Here is a 21,193-nt window from a genome sequence, read left to right as displayed (position 1 = left end):
AGAAGAACAAGAACAAGAACAAGAACAAGAAAAAGAGAGAAAAGAGCAAACGACCTAAACCTACTATACCTACCTAGACCCACGACCCACGAACACAACACAACAGAAACACGACACGACACGACACGAATTTACTTGACTTCCTTTACTCCACTTCTTTCTCCTTGACCAAGACAGTAATATTGTCAAGGATATTGAAATTGCAAGCAACACACAACAGCAAAGATTCATTCTGATTGCTTTGAATAGGAAATTTCTCTCTGGCTGAGCTTTGCTTAATATCGCTTAGCTTACGTACAGTATGTTTCTCCATTTCTCATATCAAATTAGATGAGATGGATAGACCGGACCGATGGATGGAGTATTCTATGGACATGTTGACTGACCCTCATGGATCAAGCTGAGTTCAATCATTCAGTCAATCAATCGACAATCCTCGCAACGCAACGCAACGCAACGCAACACAGCACAACACAGACGGACGCGTTTGACGACCATCTCTCTATTTCTCTGTCCCTGTATCTTCGTCGTCTGGTTTGGCGGGTCTCTGCATTGCATTGAAGATTCCCCAATCATTCGAAACAAAGTGAGTAACCGTACCATTACCATTCTTCCCTGATATGCAGCAGGACGGAGAAGATAACAGAAAAAAAAAAAAAAGGATGGGTCGAAGCAGTTCGTTCTGCACTTCCGAGTTGCCTTGTGTCGTGAACAGACTAGACGAGTTCTTCAATATCTCGCGGAATCCCGGAGATATGGACGCGTCTGGGCGGCGGGCGCGGTCATCGGACCCGGTCCTGCCTGGCTACGAACAGGTGGACGGGTCGACGGAGAATAGGAGGAAGGGGAAGGCGAAGACGAAGAGGAAGAACAAGAACGTTAAGAAGAACAAGAGGAAGAAGAACAAGAACGGGGAGACGGAGGTGGAGGAGGAGGATGTGGAGGTGGATGATCATCATGACGATGACGCGGTCGACGCGATCCTGCAGTCTGGAGGTGATGAGTCTGAGCTTCCCGATGCTGTTACTGCCGGAGACAATGACAAGAAGGCGTCGTGTGAGAGTGTCGCTGATGATGTGAGTATGGCTGGCGCGGTCGAGACAAAGGCCGACTCCATTGCTGCTGGTCTGGGCCTGTTGGGTGAGACTTCCCTGAGGGATAGGATCTTCGCGGCTCTGAGTGCCCCCAGCGATGGAGATCGTGCTGCGTTTGGCCGCGATTCGCTGCGTCGTGTGTCCGATGAACGTGACAGTCAGCGTAATGTCCGAGATGTCGTGGCTAGTGCCTTGTCGATGGTGGTACAGTCTGGTAAGAAAGACAAATACACTGCAGCTGGCAACGTCGGTGCTGCACAACGCTCCTCCGCGAAAGAAAACCATGTCGCTGGTCGCCTTGCTGAGGCTGCGAATGACTCCTCGGCCGAAACTATCCACGAGGTCGCCAGTGAGGTGGGGGGAGAGAACTCGACTCACAACGTCCCCGACGGAGCTGCGCCGTGCTGCCAGGTGCACCGACGGGCCTTGTGCGTTTATAACCCCAATTGCTGCGTACATAGGCCACCTTCAGACTGCGGCTGTCCTCCAAGTCAGTCGTGCTGCTGCTTGCACCACAACGGTGACTGCTGCAGTTGCTTGGCGACTAGCAGCAAACCGGCATCTGCTGGAAAGGTGGTGAATGGCGATGTCCAGGCAGTCGAGGAGGTGGATTGCATCGTGATGGTCGAGAGTAGTGATATAAATGCCAAGAAAGGTGAGTCGAATTCAAAGCAGAAGTATTGTGTTTGTGATTCGAGGCTGACAAAATTCCAGGGAAAGAGGATACGTTGGTTGGCGCGGACACACTCTCGTCGTACTTTCTCGAGTTATATGAGAAAGGCCGGCTTTGTGACTTTCAGATCGTACTGAAATCAACGAGCGGAGTGTTCCCCACTGTCGTAATGCCCGTCCACAGGGCCGTCATCGCTCGCAGTCCATTCGTCGCCGCCCTCCTGGAGACTCCGATATACAAGCAGGGACACTATGAGATCATCGCCGTGTTCGCTATTCAGGCCAACATGATACAAGGCTTTGAATATGCCGCTCGTAACCTGTACGGATCGCCTCATCTGCAGGGTGAAAATCTCCGAGCAACGACACTTGCACTGCTTGGGTATACCGAAGACAACGAAGACATGTTCCCATTCCCAATCAAGATAGCCATGGTGGATCTGGCGTTCTCGTACGCAACATCAGGTGCATTCTTGCAAGTTAACAGTATCCTCGAAGCTGGCGTGAGAATGGTATTGAATCTCATCGATTGGGATACAGTCGAGGCCGTCTTTCACTTCGGCCTTCGCGTTGAGAACTTCTCCATCTCTTTCGAGAGCAGTGTACCTTCCAGTCTCACTGAGGTCCATGACAGTCAAGTAACGCCGGTCAATCCGTCGACCCGAAGCCGAGAGCTGCATGAGATCTGGGCCCCCCTGCTGGTCCGGGCCGCGTTGACGTTCATTGTGGACCATATCGATGCCGACTTTGTCTTGGACCCCCAAGCCCAGAGCATAAGCATTCCCAACCGAATCCCAGAGCATCTCCAGTCCGTGCCCGGGGCGATCTGCTCGAACCCAGGACTTGCCACAGTGAAGTTTGGATCGTTGACTGACAAGAAGCCCGGCCGCAAAAACACGATCGCCTCTGCTATTCTGATTTCGCTCCCCTACGCCCAGCTGAAAGAGGCTTTCAAGACTTTGAATGCTCGGCGGGTATTGTCCAGCAACCTTGCCCAGACAGTCGTAGTTGAGCGGGAGGCACGACGATTGCAGGCTCTGCGGGAGCTGGCTCGACAGGGCGGCACACGCGGCAAGGATATCCCAGATGATATCAAAGAACTGGGGTATCAAGAATTCTTCGTCTCCAAAGGGGTGTACTCTGAGGCACCAGGTTCCGCAACGGTGTCAATGGAGATCATGCTTGATCGGGAGTGGACTGGTCTTGTCGTGCCGGAGATCACGGTAGTCAATCACACCTTCTCTCCCAAGTAATCAAATGAATAAGTGGGAGAGAAGGTGTGCCGCCCACCACCCACCCGACTCTTCTTCTCTTGTGTTGCCTACTGCTCTCGTGAAGGTGGGGGGATGAAAGATGATGGTAGAAGGTGAAGGTTGAGTGAAGGGCGGATGGGAGAGAAGGGAAACAACAACACGAAAGAAGAGACGCGCGGGGAATAGAAAAGCCGGGGGTCGAGGCGGTGAGCTGCACCATAATTTGCTATTCCAGATTCTCAGCGGTGTTTGCGTGTGTGCGTTCGTTTTTTTCTAGGTCTCAGGGGGGGCACGTGCTTGGGGTTGGGCTGGATTGGCCGCGGTGAATGCGTTTGTCTGTTTCTTTCTTTCTTTCTTGCCTGCAAGTCCCATCAAAGGGCCGACTGGATCTTGAATGGGGTCGTTTGATCTATGCTCAGGGGAAGTCACTTGTGTATGTACAGTTGACAATGCGAAATATGACTGGTTTAGTTCTTGAGATCCATCTTCTCTCGTCCTTTCTTCCTTCTATATGCCCAACTTATCGATCACCAAGCACTCATCCTCCCCTTATACACGACCAATCTTATCCGGGAACCCAAAGTCCATTTTAAATGGCGGAAAGACAAAACGCTGGAAGGCATTCTTCTCCGCCAGATCATTGGTATACTTGGCAATAACAGCCATATCAGACTCATCCAGGGCAACCAAGTTGCGGTTGCTTTCGATCCGGGAAGGCGTCACGGACTTGGCGAGGACAGAAGAGCCACGGCTGACTGGAAAAGCAAGATTTGTTAGATATCGTTTTCAGAGCAACAACAACAGCAGGGAACACATACTGTGCCAGCTCAGAAGAACCGTGGCGGGATCAACGCCCTTGTTCTTCGCAACCTCCACGATTGGCGCTGCCGTCAACAGCGGACTACCCGTGCTCCCAAGCGGACTGTAAGCGGTGATATGGATGCCCTTCTCGTTGCAGAAATCGACAGCCTCCTGCTGGGGGAGGCTCGGGTGGTTCTCGATCTGGTTGACGGCCGGAACCACGGTGGCTTCGGCGAGCAGCTGCTCGAGAAACGGTCTGCTATAGTTGCAGACACCGATTGCCTTGGCTTTGCCGCTTCCGACAAGCTTCTCCATGCTCTTCCATGTGGTGATGTGAGAGTGGTCCAGGTGAAGGTCGCGGGAGCCGTCGGGGAGCGTGGGGACATTGGGGTGGTTGCCTTCGCTTCATCAGTACAAGCCCCTAGTTGTCCGAGCGAAAGTACACTAACCGTTGGGGTTCATAGCTACAGGCCAATGCACCAGATAGAGATCGACATAGTCCAGCCCCAGGTTCTTCAAGCTCTGGTCCAGCGCCTCCTCCACCCGAGAGTGCCATGTACTCCAGAGCTTGGTGGTGACGAACAGATCCTCTCGCTTGACTATCCCCGACGCAATGGCCGCATTGATACCCTTTCCGACCTCCCCCTCATTGTTGTACGCAAACGCAGTATCAATATGTCTGTATCCCACCGCAATGGCATGCTCCACAGCTTTCTCGACCTGCCCGGGGCCTGATTGCCATGTCCCTGCGTAACAATTAGCCAGGACCTTCCTCTAGTCACCAAGACAAAGACTCAATTCCCATACCCAGACCAAGCGCGGGGATTTCCGCTCCAGTGTTAAGCGTGAAGCGGGTATCAGCGACAGTCGACGTAGAACCCATTGTGAAATGGAATTGAATTGTATGGACGGAGAGAAAATGCGAATGAATACTATTTTATAACCAGAGAATAAAATAGAATAAAAATGAAAAAGAGGAAGAAGAGAAAGAAAAGGAAGAAAAGGCAGATACTTAATTAAGAGAAAAAAACAGCTTCCCCCCCCCCACACGCAGCCCCTCCAATGTTCCCCGCCATCCGGGCCAAATCACCCCGATTAAGATTCTCCATCAATCACGGGCCTCGGCCGTTGCTCCCCCCCCCCCACGCTTGCAATTTTCTCGCTACAAACTCCGTACTTCGCATATATCTCCTGGAAGAATTCTCACTCGAGTATCTAGATCCCCTCAACTCTTATTTCCTCAATTGCCCAATAGTCACCACAGTTTCTCCCCTCGTCGGTCGTCCAAACCTTTTACAACCCAAGCGACAGAGCTCAGAAGCATACGGGCAGTACTCCTCTAAATCTAGTTGGCCCCCCACTCATTCACTCACTCACTCACTCACTCACTCAATAGCCGGCCTCGACCAGCCGCTCCGCTCCACCCACCCCAGAAACACCGACTGTGTACACAGTACGAGTGACCCTCGGATCGAGATCGGAACCAGGCACAAACCCGAACCCCAGCCACTAGTACTAACAATGACGATGCTATGATCGTCACCGCAGGGAGGCAGGGAGGCAGGCAGGCAGACTTGGCGAGACGGGCCGTGCGTGTGAGCCCGTGGTTCGTTGCGGTTCATCGTTGCGGTCCCTCGGCCTCGGAAACCGATATCCTGGCCCAGGCCCACCCGCATCAACTTCAACTCCCGATCCAACTCCACATGCACGGGGGTCATTGCCATTATTACTCACCCTTCGGAAAAAAGGTCCCGAATTGGTGGCAATCATGGGAATAATGGAGGGACATGGGACAGTAGTAGATATTAAGTACTAGTGACAGGATCTCTCCAGTCTTGAACTCTTCTTTGCCGAGAACTGGGTGGGTCTGGCAAGTACAGTACCGACGGTCTCGGCAGTTGGTCCTGCTTTGCTGGGGAAGCGTTTACATCTACATACAGGGTCGAGTAGCTAGAAGAAGTAGCGGGTTTGGTCATGTTAATGGAACTTGGATTGGATTGAATTGAATTGAATTGAATCGAATAGTTGGTTGTGGTATAACCAAGGCAATGGGTATGCGGAGTGGTTTAGCAACATTTGAACATTGAGGGCAATTGTTTCCAGACATAGAGATCCAAAGATGTTACTGGTTTAGTTCGAATAGTACCAAGAACTATAACGATAACGCTTTTCATTGTCTTCGTAGAACGCAATAGAATAACTGTAATATAGAAAGAGGTTTATCGTGAATTCGTCCTGTCTACAGCCTTGCCTTGGGGATCCGCACACCGGCCTCGTCAAAGAAGATCTTCTCGCCAGTGATCATGGATTCTTGAAGGGCACTGCCGATTCGGACGGCTTGGACCGCACCCTCAAGTTTCAAAGGAACGGGTGTGTTCTCCAGACAACAGGCAGTGAACTCGTTGGCTTCGGTGACAAATGCGTACTCGAAGCGGTCATAGTAATGCTGCGGGATCTCGCGACGGACACCGTTCTCGTCGAAGATATTGACCAGGTTCAGAGCGGGCTGAGTGTTCACCGCCAGCTTTCCCTTCGTGCCGATAATCTCGGTGGTATCTTCCTGGCCGGCAGCCATCATGCGCGAGGCGTAGAAGTAGGCAATCTGGCCGCTGTAGAATTCAACCAGACCAACAGCGTTGTCCCGGTCGTTGTGCTTGCGCAAGTCTGGCTCCACAGCCGTGATACCCACCGCGGACACGGACTTGACCTTGCTGTCTTGACCAAAGAACCACAGGGCCAGATCGATATCATGGATGGAGCAGTCCACGAATATCCCCCCAGAGAACTCGGCATAAGCAACAAAGAATCCGGTCGGGTCCAACTTGTCACAAGTCTGACTGCGCATGACGGAGGGGGCACCAATCCCACCACTAGACGTCTTATTGTATGCATCGCGGTATGAGGCATCGAAGCGGCGGGAAAAGCCACACATCACCTTCAGTTCGGGCTTCTTGGAAGCTGCATCGAGGACTGTTTGAGACTGTAGTTGGACCAGTTAGTTGTAATCGGGAGGAAAAGTTTAGGTAAGGTAGAGCATACAATTTCAACGCTGGTCGACAAGGGCTTCTCGCAAAGAGTATTCTTGCCAGCCTCAATGGCCTTGATGGCCTGTTCGGCATGCACAGCTGTAGCAGACGCAACCACAACGGCTTCCAGCCCTTCGTGCTTCAGCATGTCATCGTAGTTCTTGTATAGAGTCACTCCATAAGGTGCAAGGTGCACCTTTGCCCACTCCAGCTCAGTGTCATCCGGGGAGCTGGCGGCAACAAGCTCTGCACGGGGAGTACGCTGCAAGAAGTTCAGAGCATGGCGCTTGCCCATACGGCCCAGACCGGCGCAACCAACCTTCAACTTTCTGGCAGACATTGTGACAAATGATGGCTGAAAAGTGGTTGTGCTAAAAGATTGCCTTGAAGAATGGAAGATACAGGTATGTAAAGATATGGAGCTTGCGTGAGGAGAATTGAGGACGAGGGAGCGAAAGGGACACAACGAGGACGAGGAATTTAACCGATGCGACGAGCTCCAGCAAGAGTCGGTCTGGCTTCCTGGGAGGCGTGAAGAGCTGGAGCTGCCAAGAAGCTGGTAGGAGGACGATTGAGCACTAGGGAGGTAGGCAGGCCAGTCAGCCTTGTATAGAAACCACTACTGCAGGGAGTAGAGACTAGGTACTTACCTAGCGCACTATAATAGCCGGCAGGTGCCCTGCTTTCCTAAGTTCCTGGGGGGTATCTGATCCCAGTGGGGACTGCCGCTGCAACCCCGGATATCATCCAGTCTGGACCCAGCCTCCCAGGCCAGGGAGACGGTCGGAAAAGGGATTCCAGGCGGGGGAAACATGATAGGTGTGATGAATAAATCGACAGGTCCCCTCATGAGGAAAAAACTGTCGCGGTGATGCAGCCAGAGGGCCGAAGTCGGGAATATTTGTCGTCAGCTAGTGGGATTGTAGCTTTGTACGGAGTGAGAGCTGCGATTGCTAAAGCAAGTTAGCAACCCGGGAGGCCGGATGGGTCTACGGGGCAACTTCCCCGGGGCTTTGCGGGGATTCATTCCTTTTCCGGGGTTAGGCCTGGGGCCCGGCGCTACCCAGCCGAGTTGGGCAAAAGACCCCGGGATGCTACTTATGCTGGGTGCTCCCATCATAGTGATTACAAGACACCTGTGTATATCGCTAGCTTTTGAGACAGCCTCCCCAGACAGGCTACTGAGTAAATAAAACACGGATACTCGCCCCCCAGCTGAAATGGCAATAAATTTGCGAAATTTTACAACACCATCCATTGTAGTGTAACGGCTATCATACCTGTCTTTCACACAGGAGATCGGGGTTCGATTCCCCGCAATGGAATTCTCTTTTTGCTTTTAACTACCTGCTGCCATGTCTCTATACAACTTTTCCGGAGTTTTCCGAGCTGTCAACTCTCTACAATGCAAACAGTGTTGAAGAAAACCGTACGCTTTTATCTTCTTCGATTTCTCTTGGCGCCTCGAAACGTGTAAATTTCAGCCGGTATCTGACCGACCGTCCAGACATTCTGCCATAAATACTACAAAATATACACTATTTTTCATCTGCGAAAATCTATTCATTTCTTGCCAGTGTCACAAAATGTACAAAATTTGATCAACTTGGCCTCCCAAAATTAAGCCATCAAAAAAAAAAAAAAAAAAAAAAAACAACAAACACTTTTTTCCGTCGAATCTCTGTCCGCTCGTTTTCTCTGACCGCCAAGAAACGTAGCTTTTCTCCGCCTTCCAGACCGCCAGCAGAAAGCCTACCGCCCGACATTCTGCCCGTGTTATATCACCTGCAATCGCATCGTCCATCGCATCGTCAAACTGTGAATCTCCAACCCTCCAAACGACATCATCTCACAATACGCAGCAGACAAGCAAACAGAAGGGCTAGCTAGCCAGCTAACCCCGCTTATATAATACCAGCCATGCTTTCACACGCTGGAACATAATCTCATCCCACGATGGGCGAATTTACCTTTCATCTTCTACATCCTCGGCCACCTAGTAGGTCCTCCTAGACAGACTGCTACGATCTCCCTGTCTACAAAACCGGAACGTCAAAATGGGTACAATGCCTCAAATCCCACTATATTTTCCCCCTACTAAAGATTACCAGGCAAATTCAAATGGAACCGCGAGACCCTGATCTCCTACCTCGGCGGCGACGAGCGCGACCTCCGGGGGCTGAGAATCCGCCTGACCGACCTGCTCCTGACGCACGACAAGCTGTACAACTCCTGCAGCAGAGCGAGCGGAAGGTCACAGCAGCAGGAATTCATTCTGTCTGTTATATCCGACCTCCCCGACTATGTCCAGGATGCGTCGAGCAATCTGCGCCGTATGCAGGGCATCATGGGCCTCGTGTGCGTCATCAAGCGGGACCATAAAGCGAAACAGCGGCTTATGATGACTGCGCCGACGGGCAATTATCTTGATATCAAACGTTATGACAGTAGCGACAGCGCTGGCGAGGAGAGCGATGGTTCAGAAGCAGCCCATGAGACCCGGGCCCGCGTGGTAGCAACCGGAAATGAAACTGAAACTGAGTCTGAGCCGATCGAGTTCACCCGCCAGAGCTCCCCCGCTGTCACTCTGACCCGGTCTCTCTACTACAATGATCTCGAGACTGATCGCGCCAGCACTATCGCTTACAGCGTGGGCCCTGTTGAGCGGAAGCTGAAGGACGAATCCTCTACTCCAGGCGCTGAAGGACCGAAGCTTCGCGCAGGATATCTGGAGGAACAGTCTCCTCACTTGTATCATGACCTGCTGTCCCGCAATATCTGGGTCATCAACGAGGTGAACTCCAGCAGACACGGTCTGTGCACTGTGCAGGAGCTGACAGCTGGTCTTGTTTCCGTCGATACCGTCCCTCTGCTCACCGAGCTCAACTTCCCGGACTGGCTTCTGATTGTGAAGAACCAGTGTGGCTATGACGCTACCGTTCATCGCTTGGAGTATCGCCCCTCCGCCAAGGAGTCCCCGGCCGGTCGCCCGATGACGGTCCCTGTTGGGTCGTCGAGTCAGTGGCGCGGGGCTTTGAATGCGCAGCTGCGTGCGAAGATGGTTGTCGATCCGGTGTTTTATCTCGTTTTCAAATGTGAGTTGCATTCTCCTGTTGCTATGTGATAGAGATTGGTGTGCTAATTTACCTTGTAGGATGGGAGTCGACGTCTCTTGAGATGATACAACTTCGGTATTCGAGGTCACTGGCTGTGGGAAAGCAGATTGTTGAGCGTAGAATGTGCAAGGTGATTGAAATTTACCGGATTGTGGTCGCGTGCTTGCTTTTATTTCCTGTTTTCTATCTTCGTTTCCTTTTCTTTCTTTCCTTGAAAAAATGTCGGCTTCGATGGCCTGAAAAATCAGCTTTGATGATGATGATGTATGTCTCTGATTATGAACAACTACATAGTTGCAATTCATACGAAACAGATAGGTAATTCCTAATTACAAACTCCACCCACCCGCCGCTGTAAAGATCGAGTTACCAGGTATGAGCACGAGATGAATGATACAGTAAAAGACGATATCAGTAAACCTGTACCGACGGCAAATCCCAGTATGAAAAACGACAAGTGGCAATATTTCATGAATGCCATGCATTATTCACTCATTCATTCTCCGGTCTCTTCTGCGCGGCCGCTTTCTTGGCCCTTTTCCTCGCAGCAGCATCAACCGGGTCGATGAACCCATCCCCTTTCATCCAGGCCAAAGCCTTCCTCACGCTCTTGCCCTGGACAGCGGAGGGTCGACTTTCCAGAATAGCACCCATGAGCGCCCATGCCAGGACAACGATGCACAGGTCGCCGCCTTTCCAGCCTTTCCACAATCCGCGCTTGACATTTGTCTTCCAGGCGGAGTCCACGGCGGCTCGGAAGAAGTACATGAAGATGCTGCGGCTGTTTCCAAGAAAGGCGAATGGAAGACCCGCAAGTGCACCGCTGAGGAAGAACCGTTTCTGGGGGAGGACGGAACGTGGTAGCAGAGAATTCCAAAGGCAGAGGCTGCCCCATGCGGAGCCGACGGCGGCAGAGAGGATGGCTGTTAAAGTGATGATTTGTTTGGAGAGTTTGTTGATCGACGTGATGGGTTCGGACACCAAGCTCTTGATATTCCGCAGAGAGAGTGCCAGAGTGACAGTGGTCAAGAACCGGGCAAGAGGTGGAACTGAGAGAAGGATGTGGTGTAGGAATGCGGTCCCACAGCTGGGGCTGCTGGGGTGGAGCAATGCGCACGACAGGCTGGATATAGCCGGGTGGGCAGGACCCGTGATGGGTGAAATGGACGTCAGTGAAGACGGCAAAGGGTTAGGGCTTCCGGGATGTAAGATAGGGGAGGCAAACGCTCTGCTCTATGGTCAGCGGAAGGTCTCCACGAGTACAGACGGCCGGTCAAACTTACGGCCACCGTAGATTAGCGATATTAGCCAGCGAATCCACCACGCTTTCCTTCCCCGGCCAAGGAACATTCAACGGCAAAGAATCAGGCCGATCACGCACATAGCTCGGGGAGAGCCTCAAGACCACATTTCCAAACCACTAAGTATTCGAGTAAGCATACGCTCCAGGCCAAGGACAAACAGTAGGAACGAACCTTCGGTGTCGTCTCCCGGTCAAAGACAAAAGCATGGAAGAGCTGCGCGCACGCAACCGGCATCAACAACCAACTTCCAAACCACCGAGGACGGTTCTCAAACCATCCTTTCTCATCCAGCGAGTTGAATAGAAACTCCAGACTGCGAGTCGCCGTGTAAATGGCCGCTGAAAGTCGGAGCTGATTCTGCGGACAAATCCCCAGCGCAAACCCGGCAATACTGGCTCCGACAGCGGGCGCACAGCGCGAGGTCAATGCCTTGGAGATGCGCGGGTTACGGTCGCGGAAGGGTCGCGCGTCATCGGTACGGAGGTTCGCTCGCAACCGAACGAAGAAGCGATAGAGGAAGCGGTGGAAGAGGAGAATGAGCGAGAGAGAGGCCGAGAGACGAAAGTTCGGCGAGCGGACAAAAGACGTGCGCGGTGCTTTCTTTCTGGAGGGACGAAGCACATGTTAGCCTGACCCGGGACTCATCTTTTCTTTCGTGACGAGTTCTAATTTATGCTCATGAGGGGAGTCGAAACTCACGTGGATAGGTCGCCGCGGATCCTCCCCACCACGACGTCAACGAGCTTCAACAGGGAGCTGGAGAGGAGAAAGACCCGCAAGGAGGCCCGGACTGCGGCATCATTGTATTTGTATTTGGAGCGAACAATCGCCTCGAACCTTGAGGGTGTAGGCAGCTTGTTCTGAATAGCTGACGGGGTGCGCCGGATGGCGTATTCGTGGAGCAGACGGTACTCCTTGGCGCTGAGGGAAATGCGGAGAGCGTTGCGGACCCCCGGATGGAGGTCGGTGTTGGGCGTGGAGTCGGAGGCCATGGTACGAGACCATCAAGCTTCAAGTGGGTTCAAAGGTTCCTTTGCAGATGTCTCCAGGATTTCGCCGAGCATGTCACATCCTGAGGGGAAGATAAGTGATGGGTGGAGGGTGGAGAGAGACTGTGACGAAGGGGAAGTTTAGGCTTTGGGCGTCCGGCGGATTTCAGCTCAGCTCAGCTCAGCCCAGCCAGCTGCTCGTGACCTCGGCTATTTCTCGCGATCCCTCGTGATAAACACTCACGGCATACCTCATCCTTGACACTTTCTACTTTGCGCTTCACACTTCATGTCAGATAAAGATTGCTAGATTCAAATTCACTGTCTATACCACGGACCATCTCCGGCCCCCTGCCCCTATTGCCAAATATAAGAACACTATTGCTACCGGGAAAAGCACACCGAGTAAAGGCTACACAGAAGGGAGGAGCGGCCACAGAAGGGGAAGCAAGAAGACAAAGTATGGAATGAAGAAGAGTCATGCCATGCAAAATCCGTAACCATGAGTTGCGCCGTCGTAGGACCTCAGAAAGCACGAACGAAACAAAAAAACAAAAAAACAAAAAAAAAAAGAAAAGAAAAGAAAACAAAGGGTAGTAAGTAAGTGATCACCAGAAACTGCACCACCCAATCCAGTGCTGACAGATATTCTCCACGCTGGTGGCTTGCGCGAGAAGCTTGTCAACTTGATCGCTCACATTGAGTTCCTCGCTGGGCCTGAAGTCTCTTCCGGTCAGCTTCTCCTTGACCCGGGCAAGCACCTGAAGCGCTCGTGCGTTCTGGGCTTCCCTGGCTTCGTTGGGAATGCCCTCCTGTGCATCCAGAATACCACCTTCCAGGATGGAAGGCCGGCGGTGTCGCGAGAAGTTGCTCGGGTGCACCCCTTGTTCAAGGTTGGCGTTGGAGATAACCGATTGACGACGCTCGGCCGAGAATGGCATCCGATCCGGGGACTCGCGAACTCCCAGACGCCAGTTAATTAGGGGATCGTGAATGAACTAATGCGTTGCATGTTAGTCTCCATATCCTCAGTAGACCCAAAGGGACAGCATTGGACTTACCGCTTCCAAGACAGCCATCAGGGAATCCTTGTTATCTCTCAAGACACGCATAACAGCCTCACAGGTAATGCGGTAACTTCCTTCAATGTTGCTAACTTCCATAGCAAATGTCAACATACGAGTCAGACGGAAAGGCACCCGCTCAGGGTACTTCTCCCGGTGCATTGCCACTTCGAAACAATCACCGAAATCGATGTGGACCACTTTGCCAGTAATCCGATCCAGAAGCAAATTGGACGGGTGGCGATCACCCAGACCAAGTATGTAGCCAACCATAGACATGACACCGAGGGAACGAGTGTAGTTTGTACGCCGTTCGAGCCAGGCCTCGGAGCTTTTACTTTTGAGCCACAAAACACGATACAGGTCCTTTCCAGTTGTATTGTCCATGGCGTATCCAAATACCTCCACTTTCTGCATGAGCGTGAGGTTATCATAGTCGGGTGCCATTTGCAACATAATGCGGTGCTCGATATTGAGCAAAATGCGTCGACTCTCGCGGTATTCCTTGATCAGCGCATGCAGCGTGTCACTGTTGGAGAACCATCCCAGAAGGCCAGAGCTCTGGGACAGCGGGATAGCGGGGAATCGCTGCACAGATAGATGTCGTTTAAAGCTCTCCCCGTCGCTATCAAGAAGGGTGTTGACCAGACCAAAGAGCTGCATGACTCGTTCATCTTGCCGAATGTCTTCGTGTCCCTTGAGGACATACATGTAGGAGTTTCCGTCACTGCCCTTCAGCGTCATTCTCCGCGGTCTCTTCTTTGTTTGCAGGACGTGTAATATCGGATCGAAGCTGATAATGCGAATAATCGGTCTGCCACTCTGGTAGGTACCGGGGACGGCCAGGTCAAGGTCAACATAGTCCTTCAGCTTCGGGGAGACGTATTTCAGGTCCAGCGTCGAGAGCTGTGGAAGCTGCCGGCTAATCTTTCGGAACACTGTGTAGTAGAGATCCCAGGCTTGGTTCAAATCGCCGATTTCCTCGGTCTCACGGTAGAGCATGCAATAGTGCTTCGCCTCTGCGAGATCACGTCCAAAAGCCTGAGCAAATGATACCTCACGCAAAGTCTCTGCGCCCTTATCGAGCATTTCATGTAGGGGCGCAAGAGTCGCGAACATTCCTTCCACATTATGGTCACCAAAGTAGAGCCGCGAGGCTTCTTCCAGACCTTCATGCCAAAGCTCATGCCATAAGACCGCAACCCGAATCAGCTCATGGCTGACAAGGTCGGCCTGCTCGACAAGCCTCGCGCTATGCTGTCGCATGCTATCCATGATGCTGGTGGCAGATTGTGATCGTCGGGCAACATTAGACTTCATTGCAACTGTCAACGGATAAACGAGCGCCTGAGGATGTGTCTTGCCGACCTCGGCCAGTAGTCGGTGGACTGCAGTCCGTACTCTGTAATTAGGCTGGTTGATCCGGGCGATTAGTTGTGGGGTGACCGCAAGCCAGGTATCGATGTTCACTGCAGTGAAACCCTCTATAACAACATTGTTCACTTCTACATCACCACCGTGGGTGAACCAGAGTGTCAGGAACCTCAATGTGTCTTGTAAGGATGAGGTCGACGACAGTGAAATGGACCTGAGGAAGCCGCGAATAGCAGGTATTACGTGCTGTCCAATCATATGCGCGGGTACCATGGCCAGCGTCGTGCCATCTCTGCTGACCTGACTTGCGAGCGTCGTAACAACCTCGAAGTTGGCCAGAGCCCAGGAATGCCATGCCTTGTACGAGTCCCGATTGTATTTGGTAGCGGCAGCGTAAGCATTGAGTACCCCATTAACGTCATCTGGAGTCGTATCCCGGTGCATGGACATCTCCCATTCTCCTTGTCTAAGGTAGCTCTTGGCAAGCAGCTTCCTAAACTTCGCAACGTCGCCAATGCGTTCACGCAGGCCCATGACACCCGTGGAGTTTGCGTCCGCGATACCGTTGACCCCATTTACACCGTTGACCCCGTTGACGCCATTGTGGTCAGATTGCGACAACATGAGAGCATTGTATCGTTTTAAGTCTTCGGTTAGACTTGCAGTGAACTCCTTCAACATTTGAAGAGCTTCGCGTTGGTGTCCAGTGGCCCAATTGAACTTCAAACGGGCATAAGTGACTTCCGGAGGTGCTATCGCCCGTGTGCCGTTGCCATCAGAGACAACCATTTCAAGCGATGCAAGAGATCGTTCGGCCAGACCCATGCGGTTGGATTTGCGGCACAGATTGGCAAACTTGATCCACATGTCAAGGTTCTCTCGAGGCGAGGTAACAAGTGCCCTGACCTTGAGCATGCGTTGCCACACCTCCACATTCTGCTGGCACCCGAGGAGCCGCTTGTTCCACGTTTGACGCATCGATTCCTGCTTCTCAGTATCACCCACGTTTTGCTTGTAGGTAATGATCTCCTCGAGTTCAGCAAGCATCTGGACTCGCACAACGACATTGTAGGCCCGATTGTACGACTCTCCTAGCAGTGCCGAAAGTTCAGTATCCAGGCCATTGCGTGCCTTTTCAATATACATGGTTGCCTCGTCAAATTGATTTCGATGAATAGCAAGAATAGCACCAAAGAATGACCGATCAGGTGACTGCTCTTTCATGACACCTAGGTAAGAATCCATCAACTCCCATTGACCACGGCCCCATGCGGCCGCTGCCGCCAGAGGTGCAATTGCTCTGCGATGGTCGAGAGACGCTTGGTTCCACTTCTCCTGGGCGAGGTCGGATAACACTCTCCACTCACCAAGAGCGTGAAGACACCGCATTTTACCCATCGTGACTCCAAAGGAATCTGGGTCTATTCTTTCACGCCGTTTGTATGCAGCGAGGGCTTCCTCCCAACGTTGAAGCTTCTCAAACCATGTCTCTTTAAGCTCCACATCCCGGTATGCCTGAGCCTTTCGAAGAATACCTATAGCAGCATCAGACTGTTGAAGCTGATTGTTGATAGTGATCAAAGCCTCCACTGCTCCCGAGTTCTGATCCTGTTCAAACTCGAGTTCCTTGTAATGGAGAGCCTTGGCGAAGGCATGACACTTGGCAGCATATTTGCCAAGAGTGCGGATGTCAATTGGAAGGGCCTTGTCATCGTGCTCCATGAATTCAGCCAGGTTGAGAAGAACCTGTAAGATTTCGGGAGGAATGTTTGGCGAAGTGAGAGCCTTTTCAATGGATCGGACAAGCTCTTCTTGGTATTGGTCATACAACTCGGTCCAGCAGGAGACAAATGCCGCGTTGAACAGATCTCTTGCTAGTGGTTGATAAATACCAGCCAAACTCGCACATGCTCGAAGGGCGGGGGAAGGTGATTCTTTCAGCAGTTCTACACTGAACCGCCGAATCCATTCTTGCCAATCCTCGCGGGTGGACTTCTGGGAGGCGTCCCAGGCGTTTTTCAAATGTTGCTGGTTAACAACCATCTTCTTTTGCCCAATCTCAGCGTAGTTGGTATCATCTGCCAACGTCGCATAATTCTCATCGGGGTTAAGATCCTGTGGAAGTGGGTCTCCTTTTTGCAGCTTTGTAATGAGAATCTGGTAGTTGACATGAGTGATTTGATGAAACTTCAAGACCTTGTTCAATAGGTGAATGTAATGATTAAAGTCCTGACCAAGCTGGAAGATAAGAGCGCAAATGCAATCCATTGCAGCTTGCCGCAACAAGCGGTCATTACTTGAGACAACCCGGGACAGGGAATGGACCATCAAGGACGCAAAGTCTGAAACATTGACTTGCCGTGAAAGCTTGGTGAGCGTATCAATAGCGGACTTGCGAATGCTTTGCGGGTTCTGAGCTCTGTCAAAAAGGCGCACAATAGAAGGCACGATCAGGTGCATGTATTCCTCCCCACTTGTACCAAAGATCAGAAAGGTATGAAGGATCTTCTCGGAAGGTTGTCGGCGCGGCGTGTTATCTTTTTCAAGGGTATCTAGCATCGGAGGGATGAGACCCGCAAGATATTTCTTGAATTCGCCCTCCAGGGATTTTGCGATCGCTTCGACAAGCGATAGAATCGTAGCCTGGACTTGATACGATGCATCCCAGAAGTCCCGGATGACCTCGATGATCTCAGGCAAGAATCCGCGTATATGCTGTCTCACGATATTAACCAGAATTGCCATTTGATTAAAATACGATTCAAGGCGGCTGGGGGGTGATCCCCTGATGACTGATATAAATCCTGGTATGATCTGACCCAGAAACGGAACGCATTTCAAACCCAGAGTCTTGAAAATGGTGACAATGGCATCAATGACTGCGGAGTGGTACTGAGCGAGGGAATTCTCACGCAAAATATTTTGCATAAGCGTGTTGATAACCACCGTAGGGTAATACTCCTCATTGGACGGGGTGAGTCCTTGCATGATGAGAGCAACATCAGAGACAGTTTGTACTTCGTTGATGTGATGAATGTCGGGCGCAGTCTCGCTAATTTGCTGGTATTTGTAAGGGTCCAATGCTCCAAGTATACCCAGCAATTTGATGGTCTCTTTGCGGAGAGACCCGGTCTGTTCGGTCTTGATGATGTTGATGAGGACAGCGAGAAGATGAGAATATTCAAGGTACGGGTCGATAACATAGCCGGAATTGCTGGCTAACTGCCCGAGAGTGCGCAAAGCTGCTTCTCGCTTGGCATGGGACGAAAGATCTTGCAACGCATCGAGGATAATTGGCATAAGTTGAGGCAGATACGTCTTCATTTCACTACCACCAACGTTTGCAAGCTCGCCGACAGCCCTTAGTGTCGTTGAGGCGACGCCTGGATTGGCATCAGTTGCCTTGGGAAGTAAAGTGGTCACCATGGGATCAACATAGGATCTGATGAGTTTTGTTGCATTTGAAACGAACAAACTGATAAGCTGGGCACTTTCTTCCTTTTGGCGGGCAGTACTCGCAAATCCAAGGCTTGTGAGGAGGCTGACCAGCAGTTTCCGTAGCGGCGGGAATACGTAGGCTGGATTGACACTCGAAAGGCGACCTATGATGCAGATTGCAGCCTCCCTAACAGGAAAGACCTCATCGTTGACCGCCAAGAAAAGGCATCGTATATTCTCGGGCCTCGCAAGGTGCCGGTCGAATTTCCGGTCCAATGACCACAGAACCGTACGTCGGATTTCGGGGTCTGGATCACCAACACCGACAGTAAGGAGCTTGTCAATAACTTCACTGACAACCTGTATCGAATGACTGCTTGTTTGATTGATGATCGGGTCATGGACAAAGAGCTGACAACAGGTAAGTGCCGAGGCCTTTCGGATTTCAGGATTTTCACTTTCAACGTAATTGATCGCCACATCCCGGACAAACTCATTGAGGATATGGCCCGAGAAGTCAAAGCTGCCTAACGTATGCAGCGCGAGTGCAATTTCTGTGTCTGTGTGTAGCTCTTGGAGAGCAAAATCTCTGGCAAACGAGGGTATTGGAGGCAGCCTACTCTCTGGGCACCCTAGGGGTCGGAAAGGAGTGCCGTAGAGGATCAAGCTCAGCATATCCAGCAGCTTCTCTTGAATTATGGGCTTGATTGGCGGGATATAGTGAGCCATGTCGACCAGCGCTTGTGTAAGTGACTCGCTCAGCCCACATGCAAATACGGGATCCAGCAATGCTTCCATATATTTGCTAAGTGCCTGTCCTACAGCCAACGACAGCATACTGATGCACTCAAACATTGGTGCTTCATTGATAGCCGCTCGATTACGCCTTCTGGATATTAGCCCCTTGAAAGCGAATTTTTTTGGGGGGGGGATGGAAACTTACGCTTTCATTGCAAGACCCTCCCGGATATAGACGATGATACCATCAAGATATTGTGCGATGGCGACACCAACAGCGTTTGCGATTTTCCCGATGGCGATGAAGGCAGAGTTTCTTTCTTTGTCTCTCTTTAGTTGCGCTTGGAGATAGATCATGAATCTATGAAGATAAGTCTCGGTGAAGTCGAGGGGGGCGTAAGAAGCGAGGATCGGTATTGTCAAAACGATTTGGGTGCGGATTTTCGGATCGCGATGGTCCTTGAGGCGAAGAACTATTTCGCATGCGTTTCGATAATGCTCATTCATGAACATGGCGCCTTTCAAAAGAAGCTCCTTTAGAACCAAAAGGGAGCCATGGATCCAATCCACATTGCTGCTGGATTTCAGACCAAGAAGCGCTTCCTCGTAAATCCTGGCAAACCACAACTGTCGCACCTGCATATCTCTGGCGGCGATGATCTCAAAACACTCACTAACCGCCTCGGCCGCAGTCTCCCGTATAAGTACCTTGGGGTCTCGAAGGGCGACCCATATAAGCTCGAAGATCTGGGGAACGAAGCCATAGAGAAGTGTCGGCGAGCCTTTGGCGAGCTCTCGGATGACGAGTACGGCAGCAAACCGGCGGCCTTCTTGTCTCTCGGACTGAAGAGACTCCAAAGCAGACTGTATTTCGCTCTCAACCAACTCCGCGGTAAGAGCTCCACCCGGCTTCGCCAAACGGCCAAGAGCCCTGGCCGCATAGCCCAACACCGCATTATCGTTGCTTCGGAGGGCATTGCGCAGGTAGCTGGCAAAGCGAGTGGTTTTTTGCGCCGCATCGACTCCATCAAAGTCTATCAGGCGATCGAGAGCCAGCAGACCACCGATCTTTTCATGTGCGTCATTGCCGGTAACGACGAGCTGGGCTATGCGCTGGCTGACGGCATTGAAGAACTCGAGGAACTTTTCCGGGGGCCAATCTGTGGTAGAGGCAGGAGGTTAGAGTGGTCTGAGACGAGATCGGAAGCTGCCCTTTACCTCGCGAAATAGCAACCACGTTGTCGTAGAGCTCGTAAGCAGCTCGCATCCGCGTCTCCTCATTCTTCGACTTCAGCTCGGTGAAGAGCCGTTGAGTAACGTCCGTGATCGGACCTGCTTGCGCCATATTTGCGAAACACACCCCAGGGTGGACATTTGAAGTCAACCTCTAGGGCATGTAGGATGACACGAAAGTGGGCATAGGCAAGAAAGCCGTTGGCGGGCGGCGTTGAGCGATGCGGGAGGTGAAGTCGAGGGCGTTCGGGAATCGCGCACGGGCCAAGTGCGGTGCAGGTGCTTCTGGCCTGGGGCATCTCTTCCGCTCTCCCTCTCTCTCTCTATCGCCCGTCCCGTGGTTACGTCGTGGCTTGGTGTTACTACTCCTAGAACTCCGTACTTGGTGCTCACTCCGTACGTGGTCGGTCCTTCATACATCCTCAAGGTCTTCTTCCTCGTTATTCACTCTATAGCCGTCTCTTTCAACGAGAACAGGATGTCCATCCCTGTCTTTGCATATCTGAGGTCTTCTGATGCCCAAAATCTCTACCTTAGCCGTCATGGGACTCCCGACGGTGAGACCATGCAGATCCCTGGCCACATGTATGGCTGCATGCCATTGTGGGACATAAACCCTACTTATGTCTCTCTAGTGAGTACATTGCGCCCGGCTTTCCTGGTTTCGGCATGTTTTTACTCCTTGAGTTGCTGCCGGTGTCCACCTTCACTTTCGAGAGAGCCTGGAAAGACGGCGTCGCATTCGCAGTAGCCGTATGTCTTCGAATAATGATCTACCTAGGAAATAAGTACTTCGTATCATATACCTCCAAGGCATGTCTCAGGGGTAATTGTCTTGGCATTATAGGCAAGCCAGCAGTAGCACCTCCTCAGTAGGTAGTGAGTAATTCTCTTGATGGTCGTTCCAAAAAAAAAAAAAAAAAAAACGGCTTTAGATCTAACGCAGGGCCAAGTGGTACATAAGTATATTATCCAGAAAGGGTACAAAATGCAGAGATCTTGGTCCGGTTATGCCGGCACACAGCAGTAAAGTAACGAGGTACTCCACGGATAGCCCGACAAACAATAGATAGGTGGCGATAGGTTGTTAA

At 51.7% G+C, this 21,193-nt stretch overlaps 6 protein-coding genes and 1 non-coding gene across 7 annotated transcripts; 3 read left to right on the top strand and 4 right to left on the bottom strand.

Moving 5' to 3' along the window:
- Window positions 1–1,936: 1,936 nt before the first annotated feature.
- On the top strand, window positions 1,937–3,019 carry BO70DRAFT_389180 (uncharacterized protein; the record flags this gene model as incomplete). Its single annotated transcript, XM_025546059.1, has 1 exon — window positions 1,937–3,019. The coding sequence occupies one exon, from the start codon at window positions 1,937–1,939 to the stop codon at window positions 3,017–3,019; it is 1,083 nt and encodes a 360-aa protein (XP_025396866.1).
- Window positions 3,020–3,399: 380 nt separating this feature from the next.
- BO70DRAFT_381641 (putative glycerol dehydrogenase) lies at window positions 3,400–4,776 on the bottom strand. The gene is made up of 4 exons (XM_025545479.1): window positions 4,628–4,776; window positions 4,270–4,566; window positions 3,838–4,218; window positions 3,400–3,774 (listed from the first exon to the last, which is right to left on the bottom strand). The coding sequence occupies exons 1-4, from the start codon at window positions 4,701–4,703 to the stop codon at window positions 3,569–3,571; spliced, it is 960 nt and encodes a 319-aa protein (XP_025396865.1). The 5' UTR covers window positions 4,704–4,776; the 3' UTR covers window positions 3,400–3,568.
- A 1,283-nt stretch (window positions 4,777–6,059) lies between these two features.
- On the bottom strand, window positions 6,060–7,186 carry BO70DRAFT_373172 (putative NAD binding Rossmann fold oxidoreductase; the record flags this gene model as incomplete). The annotated part of the gene is made up of 2 exons (XM_025544898.1): window positions 6,060–6,800; window positions 6,860–7,186. 2 exons carry the CDS (start codon window positions 7,184–7,186, stop codon window positions 6,060–6,062), a joined length of 1,068 nt encoding a protein of 355 aa, XP_025396864.1.
- A 913-nt stretch (window positions 7,187–8,099) lies between these two features.
- On the top strand, window positions 8,100–8,171 carry BO70DRAFT_t257. Its single transcript has one exon. It is a non-coding gene; the product is annotated as a tRNA-Glu (tRNA).
- A 485-nt stretch (window positions 8,172–8,656) lies between these two features.
- On the top strand, window positions 8,657–10,283 carry BO70DRAFT_111368 (uncharacterized protein). The gene is made up of 3 exons (XM_025537880.1): window positions 8,657–8,907; window positions 8,958–9,941; window positions 10,001–10,283. Coding segments are annotated over exons 1-3 (990 nt in total). The 5' UTR covers window positions 8,657–8,903; the 3' UTR covers window positions 10,003–10,283.
- On the bottom strand, window positions 10,274–12,367 carry BO70DRAFT_364600 (uncharacterized protein). Its single transcript, XM_025543848.1, has 4 exons — window positions 11,966–12,367; window positions 11,438–11,870; window positions 11,246–11,382; window positions 10,274–11,190 (listed from the first exon to the last, which is right to left on the bottom strand). Exons 1-4 carry the CDS (start codon window positions 12,256–12,258, stop codon window positions 10,455–10,457), a joined length of 1,599 nt encoding a protein of 532 aa, XP_025396862.1. The 5' UTR covers window positions 12,259–12,367; the 3' UTR covers window positions 10,274–10,454.
- A 193-nt stretch (window positions 12,368–12,560) lies between these two features.
- On the bottom strand, window positions 12,561–20,297 carry tor (putative TOR pathway phosphatidylinositol 3-kinase TorA). The gene is made up of 4 exons (XM_025548244.1): window positions 20,088–20,297; window positions 19,075–20,029; window positions 13,317–19,017; window positions 12,561–13,253 (listed from the first exon to the last, which is right to left on the bottom strand). The coding sequence occupies exons 1-4, from the start codon at window positions 20,212–20,214 to the stop codon at window positions 12,864–12,866; spliced, it is 7,173 nt and encodes a 2,390-aa protein (XP_025396861.1). The 5' UTR covers window positions 20,215–20,297; the 3' UTR covers window positions 12,561–12,863.
- Between the last annotated feature and the right edge of the window lie 896 nt (window positions 20,298–21,193).

Source organism: Aspergillus heteromorphus, assembly GCF_003184545.1.
Source record: "Aspergillus heteromorphus CBS 117.55 chromosome Unknown BO70scaffold_24, whole genome shotgun sequence".
Classification (NCBI taxonomy): domain Eukaryota; kingdom Fungi; phylum Ascomycota; class Eurotiomycetes; order Eurotiales; family Aspergillaceae; genus Aspergillus; species Aspergillus heteromorphus.
The sequence above is the reverse complement of the archived record's forward strand: the minus strand, read 5'-3'. Positions and strand labels throughout refer to the sequence as shown.